Source organism: Arvicola amphibius, chromosome 10, assembly GCF_903992535.2.
Source record: "Arvicola amphibius chromosome 10, mArvAmp1.2, whole genome shotgun sequence".
NCBI lineage: Eukaryota > Metazoa > Chordata > Mammalia > Rodentia > Cricetidae > Arvicola > Arvicola amphibius.
In genome coordinates this window covers 9,284,213-9,309,105 of record NC_052056.1, presented here as the reverse complement: position 1 = coordinate 9,309,105, position 24,893 = coordinate 9,284,213, and the positions used below count along the sequence as shown (strand labels likewise).

Sequence of the window (24,893 nt, the reverse complement as noted above, 5' to 3'; positions counted from 1 at the left end):
CCTCCTCCTTCTCCTTCTTCTTCCTCTGTTTCTTCTTTATTTTGTTAGCTTACAATGTACAGACTCATAAAATCTAGACTTTGGAAGAGATTTTCACAACTGTCTCCAGTTATTTTTTTTAAATCAAATTGGAATTCTAGTTATAGCAACCTCATCTAATATTCCCAGAACTCTCAGGATAGAAGTTTCTTTACCTACAAAAGCAGCTCATTTTGGATTTGTCCTTAAAAATAGACCAAGTAATTATAATTCTTCATAAAATTAGTCTTGGCTCATTCTCAATATATAATATAATTTATATTGAGGCTGAATGATATACAAAGTTTTTCCATTTTCGCAAGGTTATTTATTACTCCTGTACCAATGTACCATCTCTGCTGTTAATTATGCTGCACCTAATGGAAACGTATAGAAAACTCCCAATGCTCAGTTTTCTAGGAGGGATATATAATCTAATTGATAGATACACAACATTAGCAATCCCAAAGTTATTTCTTCTCCAATCCACATTGTCATAACTTTTGATACCCTTTCCTGTTCACATTTCAGTATACAAGGGTCTTTTGTATAACCGTGAATTCCTCAGATTCTTAATCCTTCTCTAACACCTGCATGCGACAGATACTCTCCACTTTCTTAATTTTTAAAAACAGTTTTGCAATAAAAGCCCCATCATCTGAAAGGAAAACTTGTATGGCCATAAAATAATGTTTAGGGCTGGCTACTTTGCTGCCAGTGACAGCAGTGCCACCAAGAGGGGAGATGACGTTTAAGACGATGAGGGTATTTGATCAGCAAGTTTGTTAAGCTTATTGATGCCTTCTGTCATGAAGCAGCGAAGGTGGGGGACACTGGATTCTAACTTTTATGAAAAATGAAAGGGTTGACAGCATATTCCACCGAGCTTACATGAGGCCCTGAACGTGTCACCCAGAAGGAAAGAACAGAAAAGGCGGTAGAAGAAAATAAGAGAAGAGAAGAGAAGAAGACAACAAAGGGATTCTGATTCTGACAAACATTTTAAAATACAGTGTTCTAAGCACTCAAGCATACTTCGGTCTTCTCAGCCTTCTAGAATTATGTGCACAAACGTAAGTTGAAAAAGAATGATATAAAAGACACTGACCTTGAATCTCTTTCCTCCTGAGGATGAGTATTGTATTGTTTCTTTCATAATGTTCACAACACTTGGAGAAAGAAATATAAAATGGGGATTTACCTTTTTTTTGTTTATTTTTCACCGAGTTTCTAAGCTTGGAGTGTCGCAATTCTCTTTCTAGCATTCAAGCATAGAAACGTTGGTAGAGTGTTGAACCTTGCAGGATTATTGCTGCACCATCCTTCTGAACACATCTTGAAGTATCTATCTTAAGTCATCACTAATACCGGCTTTCGTTCGACTTATTGTAGATATTGAGAAATAGCATTTTTGTTTCATGAATAATTGCTTTGAAAACTAATGAAATTCCTTCATTTAGAAGTGCGCATTCATAAAACGTCCTTTGAAGGTTAAAGTGTTTCGGTTTTTACTGGGGCCTAATTAGGCATTCTCATTCAGATGAACACAGACTGCTACACCCATCTCTCTGGTATATAAGGACCCGTGTTAGATGTTGGCACTCACAGACGCAGATTCATCACTGCCACGCAACTGAAACCAGAACTCCTGACAGCATGTCTTACGTTTGCAACTCTGGGAACTTCTCCACACAGTCTTGTGGAGGTTTCTTGAGGCAGCCATTCTCTACCTATGGCTCCTTCTACCCCAGCAGCAATGTAGTCTATTCTCCAAAGAACTTCCAGCTGGGCTCCTCTTTCTACGGACAGCAGGAAACCTTCGAAGAGCCACTTGAAGACCACTCACCATGTGCCGGCACCAGCTACTTCCAGACATCCTGTTTCCGACCCAAGCAGTACTTCTCCAGCCCCTGCCAAGGAGGCTTTAATGGCTCTTTTGGATATGGCAATTCCGGTTTTGGATCTTTTGGGTATGGAAGCTGTGGCATTCGCTCTCAGGGCTGTGGGTCCGGATTCTACCGCCCAGGTTACTTCTCCACCAAGAGTGTTCAGTCATCTTATTACCAGCCAGGCTTTAGCTCTCGCTTTTGTGGGTCTTTCTGAACATTCCCATTGTCTAGGGATGGTTTCTGCACTTTGTGGAATTCCAACATCTCCTCCAACGTCTAAGATTGATAGATGAGCATTTGTCGTCTAGAATTCAGCATCATAATCTACCTGGAAGCAGCAATTTTCTGAGGAAAGAGTAACTTGGACCTTTGACCTTACAAATCTACTGCAAGAGAGAGCTGGCATTAAATTATTTGGTAAATTAAAATATTATGTAAATTCTTGGATCACTTCTTTTACCATCCATCCTTCTAAATTTCTCACCTCATCATTTTCTCCACTCAAGTTTATTTTAAATAAACTTACATCTCTAGCATGAATCTTGGCATTCTAGTTTGTTTTTGTTTTATAAATGACATGTTTATTCAATGCATCTGATACTTTAACTATTTTCAGATTTTTTTTCTTTCTGTTTTGCCAACATTGTGTTTGATAGAAAAGCAGAAGCACTGGAAAAATTTCTTAAATGTGTCTTATCTCATGTCTTCTTTCATATTTTGGAAGGTTTATATCCCCTCATAGGCCCATTTGTCCATGCGATTGCTTCAGTCATTTTGTTTCAGTGGGGGCATTCAATGGAAAACTATTACTGAGTTCATATTATACACCAAACACTGTGATGAAAAAAATGATATGGATTCTCTTCTTTCAAGAGGTTAAGAGCACTGTCTGCTCGTCTAGAGGTTCAAGGTTCAATTCCCAGCACTCACATGACAGGTCACAACTGTCTGAAACTCCGTTCTAGGAGATCTGGCTCTCTCACAAAGTTACCTGCAGGCAAAACACCAATGCACATAAAATAACAATAAATAAATTATTTAAAAATTATAAAAAATAAGTACAATTCTAGCTTACCATCATGTGACAAGTCAATAATGGGATAAAAGCATAAAATTCATTAAAAACACTAAGAAGGACTTTACAAAGAGACAAGGATGTCATGTAAACTCATTAAATGCAGAAAGCGTTAGTTATTTAGTTAGTTAATTACTTCATTTAAATCAAAGGAATCTTACTGATGTGTCACACCACTTCAGGTCTATTGAAGAACAGCTGACACAGAGGTTTAGACAGGAAAGGGTTTGTTATTGAAAAGTACCAGTGAGAGAAATGGCAAGGTATCTCGGAAGTATGTCTAAACTCAGAGGGACAAGGGGGAAAAAGAGACCTCCTCCATCAATCAATCCCTGTTTTGAGATGAGTATTCACATTGAAGGCAAGATGGCATTCTGAGGATACAGAGACAAGGGCCCATCAACAAACAGAGAGAGAACCCTTTCTAAGAGCAAGAACTCAACTAACTCATACCTTTTCCTTGCTTTATCTCATTTATATAGAACTGATAGAAATATGTACTCATTAACCTATATAATCTATAATATCTTATTGTAGTAGTCTAAACTCTCTCTCTCCCCCTCCCTCCCTCCTTCCCTCTCCTCTTTTCTCTTCATACCTAGCTAGCTCCCTTTCTCCCTTTCTTTCATCTGTCTTTCTATCTATCATGTTCCAGAGAGATTTTTAAAGTCACTCACATGATTGTAGGTTATCTAAGCCTGGAAATTTATAAGCAGTTTGTATTATAGCCTTTTCTTTTACATTTTTTATGATTTTTTTCTTCTTCTCAGACCTTTAACTGAAGTCTTCATTATGACAATTGACTTTAGGTTGGATCAGCCAACCATAAATTGGAATTAAATCTTACAAAATGCCTTTATAATGGCTTCAAATTTGTGTTTAATCAAACAGACAAACAGCACAACTGAGCCAAATTGGCATATAAAATTAACCATCAGTGTTCATTTCGTAAAACACCTGGTTTCTTAGAAATTATTTCATAAATATAAAATCTAGATGGCTACAAAAGACCAGAAACAGAAGCAAATGAAACTCTTAACTCATAATCTTCCTATTACTTTCTAAAGTTTATTTTCATAGATTTTTAGATGCTTATATCCTAATGTGAGATTTATAGATTTTCAGCATCATTTGACTAGTACTCGGTGGAATTTGTAAGTTTCTCAGCAAAATATCAGGGCATATTCAAACAGCAGACTTTTTGTGCCAGTGATTCCTCTGTACTCTCCAGTGAAGCACTGGTGAGCACGCAGCAGAGCATGGAAACCAAGCTGCATGTATGAGGCATGCTAGAACAGAGGATGCTCTCTAGACTCTGGACCTATTTGCTGCTTCTGGCCAACACATTTTTCATGTGTATTTTGTTCTTTTGTGACATCCCACTTTTCCAAAACTTGCCTTTTATAGATGTATTCTTGCCATTTAACCAAACATTTGCTGTTTTTCATTCCTTGTGTTTTGCCTCTATGCATGTTTGCACTGAATACTTTTTTTAAATTTATTTTTTTTCTTTTTACATACCAGCCCTTCCCCCTTCTTCTGTCCCCTACCTCCCTGCATTCCCCCCCTCATGTTCTCCTAAGAGGTGGTAAGACCTAGAGATGTTAGAATTTGAGCGTTCTGTGTCCAATATGAAGATGTAAGGTTACCTCTTCCTCTAGATGACAGTAACAATGTCCAGTTGTGACAATCAAAAATGTCCTGAATTTTGCTAAAATTATCTCTATGTCAATGGTTCTCAGTCTATGGATTTCGACCCCTTTGAGAATTGAGCAATCTTTTCACAGGGGTCTCCTAAGACCAACACAGATATTTACATTATAATTCATAACAGTAGCAAAATTACAGTTATGATACAGTAATAAAAATAATTTTATGGTTGGTGGTCATTACAACATGAAGAATTAATCAAAGGGTCACAGCATTAGGAAGGTGGAGAACCACTGGTCTAGGTAATGTTTCTCATAATTGAAGAGCCATGACTTTGGATCTATGTCCAAAGAATGAATTTTGTGGGTGCATGTATACTGAAATCAGGCCTCATTGAAGATGAGAACAGAATATTAAGAATGCAACACAATATCAGTATACTTATAAATAAGGAATCCAAATTACAGTGATACAAGAAACTTTGTACACATAAACCTAAAATAACAACAAGATGTTTACTTGGCAAAGAATAGTTACACTTATTTGCTGATGGTACTACATTAGAGAAAATAATAGCATCTTGTTATTCTCCTGTCTGTTCTAAAATGCTTTCTGTTGGGGTCATGCCCAGCACAGTTATTATAGACATAACAGTGATAGGCAGGCAAACTGGGTTCTCATTGTTCTTTTAAGAATCAAAACTATTGAGACCAGGTACTAGCTCATAGACAATTTAACTCTCTCCTAGGAGTTACAAGAACTTCCTGTACACAACCAAGACTTAAGGTATTTTGAGGACATGACTAAAAGTTATGGAATTGATCATAAACTACAGTTTTCCTTCTAAGCATCATGGTTATTGCCATGGGCTTATAAGATTCTTAGTGTCTCATTAAAAATCAATTAAATCCAAATAGATTTAAATATCATTAAAATATTTAAATCTCATTAAAATCTATTAAAGCTGATTTCTATAAACATCTTTAATTCTTACCAAAATAGAATTTAAAATAGGAAGTAGGGTAATAATAATGATACACAGATACCATTCATATCACAGATGAACTATAATTTTAATTAGAATGATTGCAGTAGTTTTATGTCTGCTCGTCTGTATGGGGAATGCCCATATATGTGGTTAAATATCTTTTCTAGATGTGCCTGTGGGAGTTCCTCTGCATAAGACAACTGTGCGAATCTGTAGACTCAAGGAATGACTAGGAAGACAGGAATCCTCCAATCTTTTGGAGTCTACAAGAAGGCGAAAAGGAGGAGGAATGAGGAACTCACTCCTTTTTCTGCCCGCCTGCTGACCTGATCAGTTTTGTATGTCTTCTCTCTTCTACTGTGGCTTATACTTTGAAATCCCCTAGTTTTTAGGTGTTTAGACTCAGCTTAGACATCAAGAATGCCACATGCTCTTCTGTGGTTCCAGACAGATCAAGGGACTTCTAAGCTTTTCTCGTTGTGGGAGCTCATTCCTGATATCAAATATCTAGATCTATAGATTGATGGATTATAGATAGTTAGAAGGTAGGTAATTAGATAGATAGATGATAGATAGATAGATAGATAGATAGATAGATAGATAGATAGATAGGTGATAGACAGATAGATAGAGTTATAGCCATATGTTAAATATGTTTTATATAAATGGAGAACCTTGACTAATATTATGCATTAATATATTATGGGAAAATATATATTAATATATTATGGGAAAATATATATAAATATATTATATAATATTAATATATTATGGGAAAAGTCGAGGCCAAGACCTAGGGGTATGATTTGATCTGCCCCAACATCCATCTCATCTATGATCCGTTGGAGCAAGTGGAGGCACTTGATCTGCAGAGTCAAAGCTGCAGGATCCACACAAATGAAGGTCAGCAGTGGATGTACAGGAAGAGTCCTGGTGGGGCCCAACATCAAGTGTGTAGTGGAGACCAGGGGCTTCAAACCAGATCAAAAACTCTTTGCAGGCGATGGATGGAGATAGAGACAGAGCCCCACATTGGAGCACCGGACTGAGCTCCCAAAGTTCTGATGAGGAGCGGATGGAGAGAGATCATGAGAAAGAAAGTCAGAACCATGAGGGATGCGTTCACCCACTGAGACGGCAGGACAGAACTAATGGGAGACCACCAAGTCCACTTGGAATGGGACTGATGGAACATACGACCAAATCGGACTCTCTGAGGGTGGCTGATGGTGGAGGCTGACCGAGGAGCCAAGGACAATGGCGATGGGCTTGGTCTCTATGACATGGATGGGCTCTATGTGAGCCTTGTCAGTTTGGTTGCTCACCTTCCTGGACCTGGGGGGAGTTGGGAGACCTTGGACTCAACATAGTGTAGAGAACCCTGATGGCTGTTTGGCCTCAAGAGGGAGGGAGTGGGGGTGTGGGTGGAGGGGAGGGGAGGGAAGGGGGAGGAGGAGGGGAGGAGATGGCAATTTTTAATAAAAAATAAATAAACTGGAAAAAAAACTCTTTGCAATGAACATTTGCAAATCGAAAAGTATGGACGAAGGGTATATGGTGAGACTTGTTGAGTCACACTGCAGCTTCTATGATGAGATTTTTTAAAATTCCCTTCCTCTTTTTTATGAAATCATTTCATCTTCTTTTTTTCTCTTGAATTTTTTTTTTTGGAGGGAGAGGTTGCAGGGGCAGAAGGAGGATGCAAAGGGATGGGGAATGAATGGGATCAAGATACTTGTTGTTTAAAACACCTAGAATAAATAAATAAATGAATAAATAAATTTTTGAAAAATAGTGGAAGTGATTTCCCAGAGAGGGTAAAACTCAATTCATGGCCTAAAGAATTTTGAAGAAATATCACCATGAAGAACGAGATGGCTGTTCACTGTGGAAAGCAACATTTGGGGATGTCTGTGAGGTCATCTCACAGTACGCATGAGGAAAGGAGCTGGGTCTTGAACTACAAATTCAGTTTCTATGAGTAACATATGGATTATTTAATATGACATTATGCTATAAAGATATTAGTAGAAACTTCCAAGTAGCAATTTCATACCCAAATGTAACATAGACTGAGGTGGAGGGTATAGTGAATAATTTTAATAAAATTCTTAATTTATTTTTTCAGTAAAGATTTGTTTAAGATAAAGTCCTCAGTACCCCCTGTTCTATCATCTGTAGTAGTTCTTACTAGACTTCCATTAAAAACACTTTGTGTTTTCTGCAACAAATCCTGCTTCCAAGTCTTACCAGTTTTCCTAAAAGAAGCATTCTTTTGGGAGGAGGATCGCATCTTCTGTACTAATGGCCACCTGTAGGAAAAGTCCTTTGTGTTTTTTAAAGTTTAATTGTGCTTTTTATTTATGTGAGTGTACACATGTGTGTAGCCAGGTGCAGAAAGGCGTAAGAAGGAAGCTTTGGAGCCAAGGAGCTGGTGTTACATGCAGTTTTGAGCCATAACGTGTGTACTGGGAACCGAACGGGGGCCTTCTGCAGCAGCGGTAAACACAACTACTCAGCCATCTCTCCTGCCCCAGATGCTATGTCTAGCTATGCCAACTGGGCCATACTTCCTGTGTGCTCCATCTGGTTGGGGAGAGGGAACTAGGGATATCTGCAGAGCAGCCCTGTCGGAGGAGATGATATTTTTAACCCAGAATCAGAAACGGATCTTATTCACAGTTTCTATTACTTTTATGCATAAACAAACCAAATTTAGCTGTCCCGAGAATGTTCCACCAAATTACATTTCTGGCTTTGTTCACTAAGTAAAAACAAGATACAAATGTTTAAAATTCGTCCTGTGGATTAAAATAAAATTTATGAACTTTGGAGTCATTAATATATTAAATTTGGATTATTTTTAAATAATTTATTTAATATTTTAAAAAATGTACATGATACATTTTTATTTGCCTGACTCATCTCTCCAGATCCTTACTTACAATTTTAACCATCTGAAATCAAGAAGATATTAAGAATTACTTTTTCAAAAATGTTTGACTAAAGCAATTTTTAGTTATTAGTCTCTGTGCCACTAACAGTCACTTTACAGTTGTTAAAAAGAAATGTGGATGCTGAAAATTGTTCCTAACACATCCAGCAGCACACATGACAAAGCCTTATGAATACTGATTTAATCCAATGAAGCTCAAATGAAAGAACACTGGTGTTGAAAACAACAGTACAGGGAGCTGAAGAAAGGCCTGGAATCAGAGGGTGAGCGCATTCCCTCTCTGAGCAAGCCTGAAAACCTGGGCATGGATTCCAACGTCCACTTCAATAGCCTGAATGTCTGAAACCACCACATTGCTGAGTGTGGAAAAGAAGACTCATGAGAGATTGCTGGCAGTCATCCTAGCTCAAGGTTCAGATAGAGGCTGCCTTTCAGGAATAATGTGGAGAGAGAAAGAGAAGAACATTCCTTGTTCTCTTCCTTTTGGGGGAAACATAGGACAGCACTCATTGACATGTGCACAATTCATACACCATATAGTCATGCCCTCCACAGACATGAGGACGCAATTCCAAATATATAAATTAAAAGAATTCATGAGGTTAATGTTGCTTGTGTTGATACCACAGAATTACATGTGAGAGGTAATGCATTCTTACTAAACCTGTTTGAGCATGGATTTTTCCTGTCTACTAAGAAGTGACTATTTCAATATTAAGCCATATAAGTGAATTTTACAGAACTATAAAAAAATACCAAAGACCAATTTAAAGATGAAAATATATAATTTTTAATATTTTATATTGTTCATAGAATATTATGTACATTGAAACAGCAAAAGAAATTTCTAGCAATAAATTCTGTGCTGAAAATCCAGTAGCGGGCTGCTAAAATAAAGCTCTGGTCAATAGACTATGATTTCATTCGGTCTCTTTGGAATCATTCCATAAATCACAATTTTAAATATATTTGTAAAGGGGAATTTGAATTTATTTGATTTTATTGTTTTTCCACTGTCCTGTGAGTCAGAAATATACTATTTTAGTAGTTAAATATTCACTTTATATTTGTAGGCATTTTGTCGCAAATACTATTTTATATCCTAAGCGTCATAAATGTGAGGTTTTTTTTTTACATTTGAATTGTATTTGCCTTCAGAAAATATTTTCTAGACTAGTATCACTAGGTAAGTGAAATGAACATTGAAGTCTGTAAACTTCATTGTTTATAAATACGGAAGCCTCTTTAACTCTTGAAGACATTCATTTCTGAGTGTTATTATAAGCTCACAACTGACACTTCTCATAGGGACTTCTTACCTCCCAGACTGTGTGTGTTCTATGCGAGAGCTAATCACTAGTGACTGACCCTGCTTTGGTGACAGAGGCATCTAGCTTGTGATGCTATAGATGGTTCTCTACCCAGTGAATTCAAATTTGTGTGGCAGTGACTCTTACTGATAAATATCCCTCTTCCTCTCTTTTCTTCTTTCCCTCTAGGCTTTCAAAACCTAGAATTTTGTATTTTATCGTCTACTATCCTATCCTATTTTACTCTATTTCCATGAAAAGTTCTGCTCATGGTCAGCAAACATACTCTATTGTACGTTAGCAGTGTAAGTCTCGCATTTTTAAAATATTTTGAACAGAATTTATTAAGGCAACTGATCCCATGTCTCACTTTACTTGATGGTTTCCATGCCTTTATAAAGAATCTCACATTTCCTCTCCATGAGTGCAGCACAGTTCTTAATGAAACCTGAGTCAATCACGTGGTCCCTAGATAGACAAATGAAATATTAGATTCCTGGGTACGTTCCCAGATAAAACTGCAAACTTTGGACTGAAAGATAATAAATAACAAATGTCAATGAAAATCAGGAAACGGTATTGATGCAAGTTTAATTCAGTATTCCATAAAATAACCCACTTATTAGCTTGCATTACTAAGAAGAATATTACTCAAATAGCTATTCATGTTCAAATTACTTCAGGAATAATATCAGCATAGTTCCATTTTCTAAAAATGCTTTGTGGTTTACATGATTTTTATTATCTTGCGAAAGGTATTATGCAATGAATACACAATTATCCTCAAAATATTGGGTGAAATCTTTATCATAGAGAATTGGCAGTTAGTAAATTTTGATAACTTTCCTATAAAAGTACCAGGACATTGCTTGGACTTTCCCCAAAGGTATCAGTTAATCTGGGATGCCTATGAATCTAAAGTAGTGTGGCCAGCACCTCTGCAGGGGTACAATGCAACAGTCTCCACTGGCACTTAAAGGTGGGGATACAGGGATGCTCTGTCCCCAGCACAGGAGTCCCTGCTGTCAGTCCTTGAGGTCTGATGTCACTGTCAGGGATGGGAGAGCGAGATGTGAGTCGTGCTTCTAGTCCGTCACCTCGATGAAACAGAAGGATGGTGGTGGCCATCGAGGTAGCAACTGCAGAAGTATTGACAGAAGAATAATGAAGGCTTCTTGGAGAGCAAAGTGAAAGACTGAGAGGGATTGGTCCACTGGATTTGAAGGAAGTTTCCGGAAGAGAAGCTTTCAGGTCAGAGACTAGAACATTTTGTTTGGGTGAATTTTCCTCTACTCTGACCCCAGATGTCCTCTCAGAGAATGTGCTGACTACACACAACGTTGAAATTCACTTACCTTGTTTACATGACCAATAGAAATATGTCAGACATACTTGAATTATTTGAGCTTTATGTGAGTTGGTAGTGAGGAAATCCTGTGTATATGTCAGAAATCAAAATAACTTTGATATGTAAAACTATATTCTATGCGTTTAAAATACATTTTATAATATAATGTTAGCCTGAACATATGAGTAGAACATGTATGAGACAAAGAGGGGTGCATACCATCTAAGTAGGCCTTAAAATATTCTAATAATATGATTACATATCACTGTAATTTAAGCTAATTTCCACTCGACTTTCTTAATTACCTTAAAAGTGTTGCACACATTCAAAGGAACTGAGGGAAGACAAAGTAGATAAAAGCCCTCAGTCCTTGCCATTAAGATCCTAAGAGTCTAATTAGGAAAATGGTGGATATGTACATAGAACCACAGAAGCAGTGAGTCAGAAAGAATGTGTACATCAATCAATCTGTCAGTCCACATCTTCTGAACAACTTTTATGTGTCAGGAACACAGAGCACAGGGTCATGAAAAAGGCAGAACTTCCTTCCCAGTGGCTTCCCCAGTCTAGATCAGTAAGAGCCAGAGCTGTTCACCTGTTCTAATTTTGGACACAGAGCCACTGACTCAGGTAATGGGTTTGAGCGTAGAAAAGTCATGCCATAACCCTGGCCCCTTCTTATCTATGGCATTTCAACCTAACCTTTCACCCTATACTCTACTATATATTAATTGGAAACAAAACGAACTCTTGCAAAAATCAATAGCTTCATAATTCAAAGTGGAAAGCTTGGACAGATTTTGTGTGTGTGTGTGTTTTGAGTGGATTGCTAAACAAATAAGCAGCCTGACCCCCACAACAACAGAGAAAATCCAGGGGTAATGGGACCAAAAAGAAATCCCCCTCAGTGTCTGTTGAGTTCATTACTGTAAGTAAGTGTCTGTCTGCACATGGCTTAAATCAGCCCTCCAAAACAATTCTCTGAATTCATAAATAAATGAGTGATGGAGACTCAGAGTGAAAGAATCTTCTAGATGTACATGTGATATAGAACAAAGGTTTATAGCGGGGACCAAGCTAATTGGACACAGTATTTGGAGCTCAACAATGTAAACAGGGAAATAAATACACACAGTTCACTTTCAAATGATGAGGATGGACTAACAGACATTAGCCCAGGTAGAAGAGTAAGCTTGGCTTTTTAATTGAATATCTTTTGATATTAGATTGTTGATAATCTTAAATTATAATCATATACAGATACATAACATACAAATGTAAATATGCAGCATATATATCCATTCATATATATATACATATATATATATATATATATATAAACTATTTTAATTCCATATTGTCTTGACAAGCAGAATGCGGTGGCAGCAGTGATAGGGGCAGTGTTTCATTTTGCTTTGATAGAGTTAAACATACCACTTGTTTCTTTTTGTTGGTTTTTATTTAGTGATTTTTTGGTTTTAATTATTTAATTTTTTTTTTTTTTTTGCTTTTACATCCCAACCAAAGTTTCTGCTCCCTCATCTGTTCCCAGTTCTTCCATCAACCCATCTCGTCCTAAGTTTCTCTTCAGAAAAGGATGGGTCTCCAAGAATGTCAATCTGCCATAGTATATCAAGTTGCAGAAAGACTAGCCACCTCCTCTTCTATTAAGACTGGATGAGGCAATCTGATAGGAGGAATGGGTTCCAAAACCAGGGAAGATTGTCAGAAACAGCCCGTGCTGTTAGGAGTCTCACAGGAAAATATATGAGTATATCAGATTATTATTAATATTACTTCATTAAACTTTGTTTAAAGTTGGTTTTGCAGGTTTTAAAAATCATTTGTTATAAGGTTTCTGCTTTAAACAAAAATCACACTCTATATAATGTCGTTTTGCTCATAACACCAAGCAGACTGTCTATGGTTAATAAAACCCTAAAGACCCATTAGTGGAGTATAATCAAAGACAAAATTGCATATTCAAAAAACAAAAGCCTTCATGGTTGAATAATTCAACATACTTATAAAGGAAAAGAGAAAGTTATCAATACAGTGGTTTCTTATAAATCTTTAGGCTTATTTAAAGTTAGTTTCATAAAAGCAATTATGTTCAGCCCTGCCCCATGTCTGGGTTATCACTAGAAATGCACTTGATTGGAAATATTTAAAACTTATCAGTGAACAACAGAGCTTATACTTTGAATCAGAGATGTTCAACGAAACTCATGCCATATTCCTCTTGACTTTTTAGGCATACTAAAACTAGTTCTAGAATTTAGTATCCAGAGGAAAAAAAACCTTTAATTTTAACCCCATAATTTGAAAAATCACCTTCTGTGCCTCCAAACCCTCTTCTCATTCTTTAAGAAAAAAAATCTTAAAAAAATTAAAGAATTGGATGTAGCATAGATGAACCCAGAATATCTTACCCCCTTTTCAACAAATCAATGAATAAGGAAAAGCCACAAAGTTGAAAATTAAATAAAAAACAACTTACAATAACACCCATTATTTTATAACAAATAGAAATGATCCAGTATCAAAATCATGTTCATCTTGTGCCAGATGAACAAGTAATGAATAAGGGAAAAGTAATCGCACGGAACCAGAAAGTGCGTCTGTAAATCTGTATGTGCTGCCTCCATCCTACCTGTCAATCATCTCCATCCCTATTCTTCTCGCAGACACAGACTAGTAAACTCTACTCACTGTCCATTCACCCACATGGGCCACCATTAACTCCACTGCACTGAAAGTCTTGGCTCGAGGTCACCACTGCCATCCTAAAAGCCAAATCTAACTATTTCTTGCTTACTTTAAACTGGACCATTTTCCTATCCTTTATCTTCCTGTGACCTCCCTGTGAGACCATTGATGTGTTCTGGCCTCATATGAGATACGCTCTGTCTGTCTGCTTCTTTTCTATACAGTCCTCAAGCACAGCATGTTTGACAAATAAAGAACCCTGCTTCCTCCCACACAATAGTTGCATTCTCTCCTACAGTATGGGCATCTCCCTGCTTCCTCCCATACTAATCTCTGCGTTCTCTCCCACAGTGTGGGCTTCTACATTTCCTCTTGTCACTTTCAATCGGCCAGACTATTTAAAAGTTCTCATGTGAAACCTTGACTTTTCTTCTAAGAACATCCCATACCTAATATTGATTAATCTTTACTCCAAAGGTTTCTTTGTTTCTTTTGCCCTCTCTTATGTCCCTCTCTCTCTCTCTCTCTCTCTCTCTCTCTCTATATATATATATATATATATATATATATAATGTGTGTGTGTGTAATATATATATGTATATATATATATATATATATATATGTTACCCTCTCTCATGTTGCAATAACTTCCCTCTGCCTAATTTATTTTTGCAACAGTTTTACTCTTCAGCAAATTAAAACCAGAATGAAATAATAAAACAAGATTGCATTCCTTAAGAGGTCTAACAAATCCCGTCTCCCGTCAAGGCTTTCAGTGCTCTGGTGGTAACAACAGTGATTGGGGACAGCTGGGAACTGTTGAGACATCACAGGTGCTGTACTTTGGGCTACAGCAGACTTGCATTCATTCATTCATGACTGACTCCGGGAATGTTTCTGAGTGCCCGAGTCTGACAGTAACTCTTGTGTCGTCTTATCTGGCATATGATGACTGACATGGGCCTTTTACGTGTAGTTGGATATGTTTTCAAGATTTTCAGGTAGAAAGTTTATAAAAATCACTCATTCCATTCATTTTTCCCTGAACTGATGACATTGACCCTAATTTAGCTCTTTCAGTGCAGAGGTTTCCCCTTTTCTTGTACAGTTGTCCTTAAACCAAAACTCACTGACAACTCTCACTCCCAACCCCTGTCTTCTCCCCATAAATCTCTCTTATATTCAAGTCTATTAGTTCTGTTTTGTGACCACCTGAGTTTAAACAGGACAGTCTGTGGGCTTGAAGCTATGATGTGGAGTCTGACGAGCTCAACAGTTGGTTCACAACTAAAGATAATAAATCCTTTTCTCTCAGGATCTGTGAGTAGACAATAGCTCAGTAGCAATGGTTGGGGCCACTTGGACCTTCTCCCTTCTACAAGTGATTACTAGTGGGCCAGTTTTACATTGACCAACAATGCTGGCGTCCACAGATGTGAGTTAATGATTATAAAAGCTGTAAGAATTCTAGAGGATGGAGTTCGGGGGCCCTTCTCTCTGTCTTCTTCCATCCTCCTTTCCTATAGTGCTCCCTTATCCACAGTGTTCCTTGAGTCTTAGAGGAAGGGATTCTGGCATTTACAAACAATTCCTCCTGTTCTTAGTCGCTGCCTCCCATTTGCTACAGTCTACCACTGTCATCCAAACTGAAGAGTGATGCTTTGGAAATTCATAAACGAACTCACACTGTTTCCATCCCAAAATTTAAATAGCATCCATACAATTCTTAAGTCCTATTCTTTGTGGAAAATGAAAATAATTCCTGAGTGAGCTATGCATAAACTGAAGTTCCTAAACCCTATATTAAACACATTTCAAAGGCTGATTGCCTAATTAGAACTTCAGTGATTGTGGAGAGGATGGATAGTACATCCCCAGAGCTAATAACACATTTTCTCTGGCTATCTTTAGCTCCCTTGAGTCATTGTCCATTTATACATATGTCCTTACATCTTTATGACCATTAGGTAAGTCTTTTTGAAATGTTAACAGGTTTCCTAATTTAGAGCAACTATAAAGCTAAGGATGTCCTCAAATAGAATCTGAGACCTTTAGCAGAGGTTTGTAACAGAGATGTTACATGTACTCATCTGTGTTTTGTAAGTGTGTCTGGATTTATTACTGACTTTGTTCTGTTGCTATAAGACTTTGTGAAACTGCTGTCAACCTAGAATATGGCATTTGGGGCAATAAGAATCTGTGCATCTGCTTTGTAGTCACATGTAGTTCTAGAACATACTATCTCATATTCACTGAGGTTAGAGCTGTGTTTTACATCAATAAATATTGTCGAATACATGACCGGGAGAGTAATGGTGAAACAAAATGATTTCTACATACTGGATTGGTTACACAGTTCTTTGAATCTCTGTGGCTAAAAGTACAACTTAAAGATCCCTGAAAACACTTTGTACCAAGTCCCCGTGTCCAGCTCTTGTTTACTTATTGGTTTAACTCCCTGGCTCTTGTTATAGTTTGACTTTGTGACCTGGAGTAAAAAGAGTGCAGCTACATAAAGACAGAAGAAAAGAGGTGACATGTTCAATGATAGAAAGCTGATAAAATTGATACTAAAATTGATAAACCTTGGATTTGGGTTTAAGCTGCATTGATATTTTCTTACTGAGTCTAAATCATCCGTTTGTGTATTCTTTTAAGCACTTTGCTTTTGCTTTAGCTATTTATCTTTTTGTTTTAAATTTGATTCTTGAACAATTTTATATATGTAGATCATGCCTTTTTGTTCCTCTCCCCCACCCCTGTCTGCACCCCACTTTCTTCCCTACAGATTAATCTCTTTCCCGTATTCATGTCCTTTTGTTTTGTCTTGGGTCCCACTGAGTTTACCCAGGGATACCCTGGGCACTATGGGGAGTATGTTACTGCTGGTCACCAAAATTGATACTACATCAAACCATCTCCAAAGTTTCGATGTTAAATCCAACAGAAAAAGGTTACTCTTGGCTTTAACTAAAGAAGTTTATTTGTATTGAAATGAGGTGAATTCAGAGACCCACAGCTACACAAGATGCGAATCCAGATATTTATACTAACTTCTCTGGGAATGTTGAGGAGGAGGAGAAGGTAAGATTGTAAGAGTCAGAAAATAGGGCTAAGGGCTGCAAAATCCATTCTAATACTGACACGGTCATGACAAGCACAAGCTCACGGCAATTAAGTCTACTGTCGCTGAGCCTGATCACCAGTCTCCTGTGGATGGTGACGGGTCTGGAGGGCCCGACTACACACTGCTGAACTGATTATGGGAACGAGGGAGAGACAGTATCCAACTGGGCCGCCACTGGTGAGTCATTCACATAAATAACAAGTTTATAGCCAACCAACACGAGACCAGAAGGAAAAACAAAACAAAACAGACACACTCCAAGAGTGGCAGAAAAGACTCAGTTAAAATCTGTTTTGACAATCTGTGAGCCAAACCAGGTAGAAAACATCCCAGGATTGGCCACAAAAAATATATATCTAATATATATATATATTCTAGAACTAACTCCATTCCTGCTTCACTGACCCTCCACTTCCCTGGTTTCACCTGTGAGAGAAACACTGGTAAAGAGCCCAGTGCTGTCCTGCGCAGAGGAGGGGACCTCCTGAAAGGCAGTTAGACAGAGAGAGAGGACCGCCAAAGTGTGGGGAATCGGTGGCGATACTTTAGTGGTGAATATGTTGAACTGTGGTCTGGAGATGCTCTTCACTGACTGCCAGGGAAGCAGTTTTGTGTTTCAGAAGAGCGTCAATCAGACAAAGAGCCAGTTTCCTCCGGGAATCACATGTCTGTTCACTAACTCGGGAGGATGAATGTCAATAAATCTGGAACTCTGCTTTGGACAGATGGTATTTTTAAAAAATTAATATACTGTGTAATCAATAATTATTTTTGTTGTTTACCAAGTAGTCCATTAAACTATATTACATAGCGTTTGCTACAACCGTAGAAAGACACCTGATTAAAATCCAAACAGTGAACCCTGCCATCTCGAACGTCTTTTTACCTTTATGGACATTAACAGATATGAAAATCTTAGGATAGGTTAAACAAGTCACTAACTAGACTTACCGAATAATTTTGAAGAGGATATACAGTTGGTACTGGGATGCGCTGGGAGGGATATATGAGAGTTTGACAAGGTAACTGGGGTATGATTATATTTCATATTTCATTGTGTATGTGTACAAAATTCTCAAGGACAAAGAAAAAGTTAAGAATTGAAAGAAAAACTAGAAAAAAAGAAATTAAAATAAAAATCTCTAGAGAAGTAACGATATTCCTTTATCTATACATGTTTAGTTTGTAGCAGGTATTCAATAACACATGAATTATTGCAAAAATATTGTGTGTACCGTGGTACATTTTTCTTAAAATCTCTTTGTATTTCTAAGAACCTGAACCTTTGCAGACCTTGAGGACAAGTTATTAATATGCCTTTAGATCATTTAAGACTGTGTACTTTGCCTGTTGATCTACTGTGTACTCAGCCTGTTTATGTTTAACCTGCCTTTAAGAGAACAATTTAACCAACATCACTACAACTTGGATTTCCCATGTAATCAGCTTTACAACACAAAAAATGTTTAAACAATGTTTAGTCTAACATCATGTGCTCTTCCTTGCCCTTGATACAGGCCCAGAATGAGAAATGAGAATTCTCTCATTCTCTCTCTCTCTCTCTCTCTCTCTCTCTCTCTCTCTCTCTCTCTCTCTCTCTCTCTCTCTCTGTGTGTGTGTTTCTCCCTCTGTTTCTGTTTTTCCTCTCTCTGTCTCTCTCTCTCTCTCTCTCTCTCTCTCTCTCTCTCTCTCTCTCTCTCTGTCTGTCTGTCTGTCTCTGTCTCTCCCTGTCTCCCTCCTCTCCTCTCTTTGCACATGCACATGTGTATGTGTCTATCTGTGTGTCTGTGCATCTATGTTTGTGTGTGTGTTTATGTGTGTATGTGTGTGTGTCTGTGTGTGCATGTCTGTGTTGCTTTGGTAACCATTTGTTTAAAACATCCAACAGGTTAAAAGCAACCTTAAAACAAATATCCCATAAGTGTTGAAAATACCACATGGATGAAAGTTGATAGCATCCACAGCTTGAGTGCTCTTCTGGGCCAGCAAAGTGAATTCCTTCCTTTTAGAACTCCATTAAGGATTTCTGTGAGAGTCCTTTATTCCTTTTTTGTACCATGGTTTCTGGTTTGTTCAATACATGCAGAGAAAAGCCCTTTGTTAGGGAGACATGGGCACCAAAGACACACAGCACAGCACATAGACAGGTCGGATAGGCAACAGGAATGATTGACAGAAAGACTCCAGACAGGCTAGGAACCACAGACTTCAAACAGGTGGAAGACACAGGGATTGAAGTGGAGAATTTAATTTGGGCTCTGTCTTTGACAAACAGTGCCAAGAGGAAGTGTCTGTCTTTATTTCAGCATTTCACGATACTGAAATTTAACCATCGACATTAACTGGTTTAGCATTTGTGGTGGGGCTAATAGCATCTATGCCCTGATGCCAGCTCTTTATCCTGTAAGGAGAGAATGTGAATGTGGCATGTATAACACAGTGACTTTCTGAGACTCTACAGTATTTCCCCATTGAAAATTACATTGCTAGGCAACTCTGTGAACGTATATATTTCTTTTAAAATCCTTCTAACGTGAGAACAGTGCTGGATTTTTTTTTTTTCAATTGTAATTACTGGAGCCTCTTGAGAAAGAAACCACAACAGAGCCGCTGAGCATCACTTTGTAGTTTGCACTGAATTTAATAGGAGATGAGTATTCTACTTGACCCCCATATACAGAGGTGATTGCTAGCGATGGCAGTTCCTAAATGTAAGCAGAGGGTGGTTTATGACACACCTGAGAGGCCCCATCAGCTTCTGTTCTTTATGTTGTTGGACCTGTGCGAAGTACTTATCTTACAGTGGCTGGGCTCTTTAAGGCTCATCGCAGAACACGATTTCTATTATTGAGACCACAACCTCTGTTTCCTTCAAGTTCAAGTGTCAAAAGACACCTTGTTGACAAATTCCTTTCTCTGGGCTATTGCTACCTCACAGGAAAACTGACATGATGCTTCAAGATGAATAGGAAGAGGCGTCCTTGTGTTCAGCTTGTGTGTGTCACATTGTCTAAAACTGTTCCATGTTTATTTCTTTCTCTGATTCTTGTTAAGGTAGAAATACTACAATGTGTCTTCTTGACACCAAGGTATAAGCTACAGTGGTTCCAAAATTTTTAGATATGTTAGTAACTAAAGGAAAACATTTTCAATATCTGAATGGTTTTGTAGACCAAATGAACAGTGTTCTAAGACTCTTTTTCCCCATGCTTCTGTAGTTGCTTTCGATCTGTCTGATTTAATGGGAACTGTCTTAGAGACAAAACTAAGCACACTCAGAGGGAGACGTAAGTCTTGGAAAACTAGGTCCCGCCCAGCCTACTTTGTCTCTGCCTCAGTAGAAGTTGTCAGGCTCCAAAGAACAGAGTTTATGCTTAGATGTGGTGAATACAAAGTTGGAAGAATTTAATTTCAGTCTTAAAATGGCTCTCAGTGGCCCTATAAGTGAACCTTAAAGTGGGAATTTTCAAATGATTTCAGGTTTGAACTTCAAAAAAATATAAAGATAAAAAAATATAAAGATGAAATATGTAAAAATATACAGAAAATATAAATATCTATAAATATATTAAAATACAGAAAAGTATAAATATTTTTATTTATATAAAATATATAAATATATAGCTATAATATGATAACTGTAATTAATATATAATACAATAAACACAAATATAATAAAATAGAATAAATATGAATATTTAAAACATATATCAGTATATAAAAATACAGAAAAATATAAACAGTCTGGAAAACCAGCCACAAAATAAATGATGGGACATTAATTTTTAAGAATAGGAACAAATATAACCTGAGCTCCCAAGGTCCAGATGAAGAGCAGAAGGAGGGAGAACATGAGCAAGAAAGTCAGGACCACGATGGGTGCGTCCACCCATGGAGACGGTGTAAGTGATCTAATGGGAGCTCACCAAGGCCAGCTGGACTGGCACTGAACGAGCATGTGATCAGACTGGACTCTCTGAATGTGGCTGACAATGGGGGCTGACTGAGAAGCCAAGGAAAATGGCACTGGGTTTGATTCTACTGCATGTACTGGCTTTTTGGGAGCCTTGTCTGTTTGGATGCATACCTTCCTAGACCTGGATGGAGGGGAAAGGGCCTTGGATATCTCACAGGGCAGGGCACCCTGACTTCTCTTAGGACTGGAGAGGGAGAGGGGAGGAGGAGTGGGGGGGGAGTGCGACAGAAATGGGAGGAGGTGAGGAGGTGGAAATTTTTAATAAATAAATAAACAAAAATTTCAAAAACAAAATAGGAACAACTATAACCTGCCCCCTTGTGTTCAGAAGTTGTAACTGCATCTCATGATGCAGAAACTGTAACACACCTCTGCCTAGAATTTATACACTTGAATTAAAAAGAAATTATCTATCTTTTATCATATCCATGACTGTTTATAAACTCAAGTAATGCTTTCTTTAGCAGTTTGTAAGTTGCCTGTCCATCCTAAATATTTTGGCTTCCTCTAGTGTGCCCAAGTTCTTTTAACACAGACAGAATTTGGCTAGTATGTATTAAATAATACCACACATTCGGAAAGACATTATGTGAAGGCAAGGTTGTTTTCCCCTTACTTTTGGAAATACCTTTCTTCTGAATAACCTTTAAACATGTTCTCTTCCCTAACACACAGTCTACCTTTAATGAAATGCTTTGTTCTCTCTTAGACATTACTTCACAATTCACCTTATTTAAAAGGTTTCAGATGGGATTTGAGGAATGGTAACATTCCAGGAGAGGTATAGGAGCACAAAAGGATGCGAGAGGACAACCTCAATGGTTCAGCAGATAGAATGCTTGCTGCCCAGGCTAATGACCTGATTTCAGTACTAGAGATCCATATGGTAGTAGTAGAGAAGTGATCCATTCCCACAGTCATTTACCCAGAAAGGATATGGTCCAGCACACACAAACAAACATGGGGGTGGGGGGAGAGAGAAAGAGAAATACATAAAAGGTGAATGACAGAAAATGAGAGCTATTTGTTAGTCAGTTGCTATTGTTTGCCCAAATGTATTGTCTTTGCTCTCTGCTATAGTCATGAACACAACAGTTTTCCTCTAAAGAGTGATCTTTATGTCCATTTCCTACTTAGAATTCAGAGTCTTGTTAAATAGCCACAACCAAAAACTTGTAATTGCTAGATACACTGAAAGACTAGATACAATGAAAGACATTCTGTAGTTATTCTGGATTCTGCAACTCTCCATGGACTTCCATCAGCTTGCATTCTGTCTTCATGACTCCACTGCCACCCTCTCAGCACACAGTGTAAACCTAGTCTCACAGGTGATGCTCGTTTGCTGCCACAACAGGAAGAGTTTGAGAGGCTTGAAATCGAGACTAAAATCTTACCACTAACTCACTTTGGAATCTTGTTTAATCTTTCAGATTCAGTGTTAATACCCCTGCCCAGAAGGTAATTCTGCCTTTGAGATTTCTGTAAGGTTATCAGGGTTGCCTCAACCTAGAAAGGGAGTAAATGATGACTGTAGATATTTCGATGTGTGGAACACTTGCTTTCCTAAGTGTACCACTTGGAGAGGACCTAATAGCCTTACTTATATTTAGTCATGTTTCTGAGAGTCTGTGAAACTATATCTTCCTCCATAGTGTTTTTCTGTTGTAGGACCAAGATTTTGTGAAGTCATTGACAAAATATTGATACCTTCCTCTCAAAATAGAAGCAGAAAGTAATGAAATTCTCATATCAAATAAGAACTGACTCAACTATACAAAAGTGACCCATGTCTAAGAACGACTAAGCATTCCACTGCCCTGGCCTTGGCACTTTGATGTTTATGCTAGAATGAGCAAGCAGATCCTTGTTTGATTTACCAGATGCTGGGTTCTTCACTCCAGCAATGATAAATTTGGCTATTAACCTCCAGTAAGTAATCAGACGTACATGGCAAACTATACAGCACCCTATGTGAAGACAATGTGCCATAAAAAAGAGAGCAAGTTAGCAAAAATATTTCTTCTATTTTCTCTGCTGTTCTCAGTTTGATTTGACTGTCCTTCTTTGGATGCACAGTGGTCCACAAAGGAGGATATATGTCTGAAACTGTTTGCAAGTTTTCTGTGGCAAAAGCCAATGAACACTTCAACCAAACAGTCAAATTTAATGCTTGATAGTCTCCTATAAGGAGCAGTTTTCTCTTAGGTCAGGGTATCTAAAATTGCACAGGCTGCAATATTGTCTTCTAATAACTATTCCTTTCAGTGCTAGTGCAAACAAAAACTGATACCCATTCTCTAAGTGCCTTGCAATGTGTCCTAGTTAGGGTTTCTATTGCTGTGAAGAGACAACATGACCACAGCAACTCTTATAAACGAAAAGCTTTAATTGGGGGCTGGTTTACAATTTCTGAGGTTTAGCCCATTATTATCATTGTAACAAGCATGACAGCATGCATGCAGACATGGTGCTGGGGAAGGAATTGAGAGTTATACATCTTGATCTACAGGCAACAGGAACTGAAATGTGTATCACATATATATGGTTTGAACATATATGATATCTCAAAGCCTACCCTCACAGTGACAAACTTCCTCCAATAAGGCCACATCTCCTAATATTGCCTCTCTCCATGGGCCACACCTACTCCAAAAAGGCCTCATACCTATTCAAAATACCACACAAGGGCACTCTTTACATTTAGAAAAAGATAAATTCATGCACAAGCACCCATAACATTTGTTCATGCAGAGATCCCTGGGTGGAATTAATGATGAAAGACATTCATAGCACTCATACTTCTGTGTAATTTCCTGAGAGAGATGCTTTGTAGATGTGTACCTTCCTCTGTCATCCTTTGCCAATTAGAGGCTACAGTATAAGACATGTTTAGAGAGGCAGGCATGCAAGCTAGAAGGAGATTTTTGTTTGAGGAGGAATAGTGTTTAACGAAGCGTTTAGAACTAACATAAATTTCCACAAAAACCTATGGCAGCAACCTGAATTATATATAATGACAATGAAACATGGGATTTTAAAAATTAAAGTTGATGATTTTAAGGTTTATTCAGATTCTAGGTGCTTGAGTCTAGATAGGCTAAATTATAATTCTAAAATCAAAATGAACATGTTTTCTTGTTTTTAATTTTAGGAATAAAGATGACTTTACTAAAGAAAATAATTGTTTTTAAATTGAGACTATGTTCTTCTCTCATGCAGTACACCACCACTACCTCTCCTCTTCCCCAGATCCACCCCCTCCATTTATCTTCAGTAAAGAGCAGGCCTCCCAGAGACAACAGTCAAACATGATGCAACAAGGTACAACATACAACAAAACAAAGCAAGAGACCTCCTTTCCAGGCTGGAAAGGGGCAACCCAATATGAGGGAAAGAGTCCTAAGAGCAGACAGATTCAGAGACATACCTACTCCCAGAAGAATGCAAATAGACCCATATTTATCACCATGCACAAAACTCAAGATCAAGAGAATCAAAGACCTCAATATCAAATCTGATATATAATACACTGAACCTGATAGAAGAGAAAGTATGGAATAGCTCTGAACACATCAGCACAGGAGACAACTCTCTGAGCAAAACACTTATCACCAGGCACTAAGATCAACCATTAATAAATGGGATCTTATGAAAGTTTCTGTAGGGCAAAAGGCACAAAGCAGCAGCCCACAGAACAGGATAATATTATTATGAACTCCACATCCAACAGAGGTCAAAATACAGAAAGAACTCAAGAAACTTGATTTCAAAGTGAAATAATCCTGTTTTAAAAATGGGGTACAGATAAACAGAATTCTCAATAGAGGAATTGCAAATGGCTGAG

The 24,893-nt window shown here is 37.8% G+C and overlaps 1 protein-coding gene across 1 annotated transcript; it reads left to right on the top strand.

Annotated features, from left to right (window-relative positions):
* The first annotated feature begins 1,674 nt into the window (after window positions 1–1,674).
* On the top strand, window positions 1,675–2,121 carry LOC119825024 (keratin-associated protein 15-1-like). The gene has a single exon (XM_038345624.1). It carries the CDS (start codon window positions 1,675–1,677, stop codon window positions 2,119–2,121), a length of 447 nt encoding a protein of 148 aa, XP_038201552.1.
* The last annotated feature ends 22,772 nt before the right edge of the window (window positions 2,122–24,893 follow it).

Excerpts from the sequence above, each read along its gene's own strand:
- LOC119825024 (XM_038345624.1), top strand. The coding sequence starts at position 1,675 with ATGTCTTACGTTTGCAACTCTGGGAACTTCTCCACACAGTCTTGTGGA.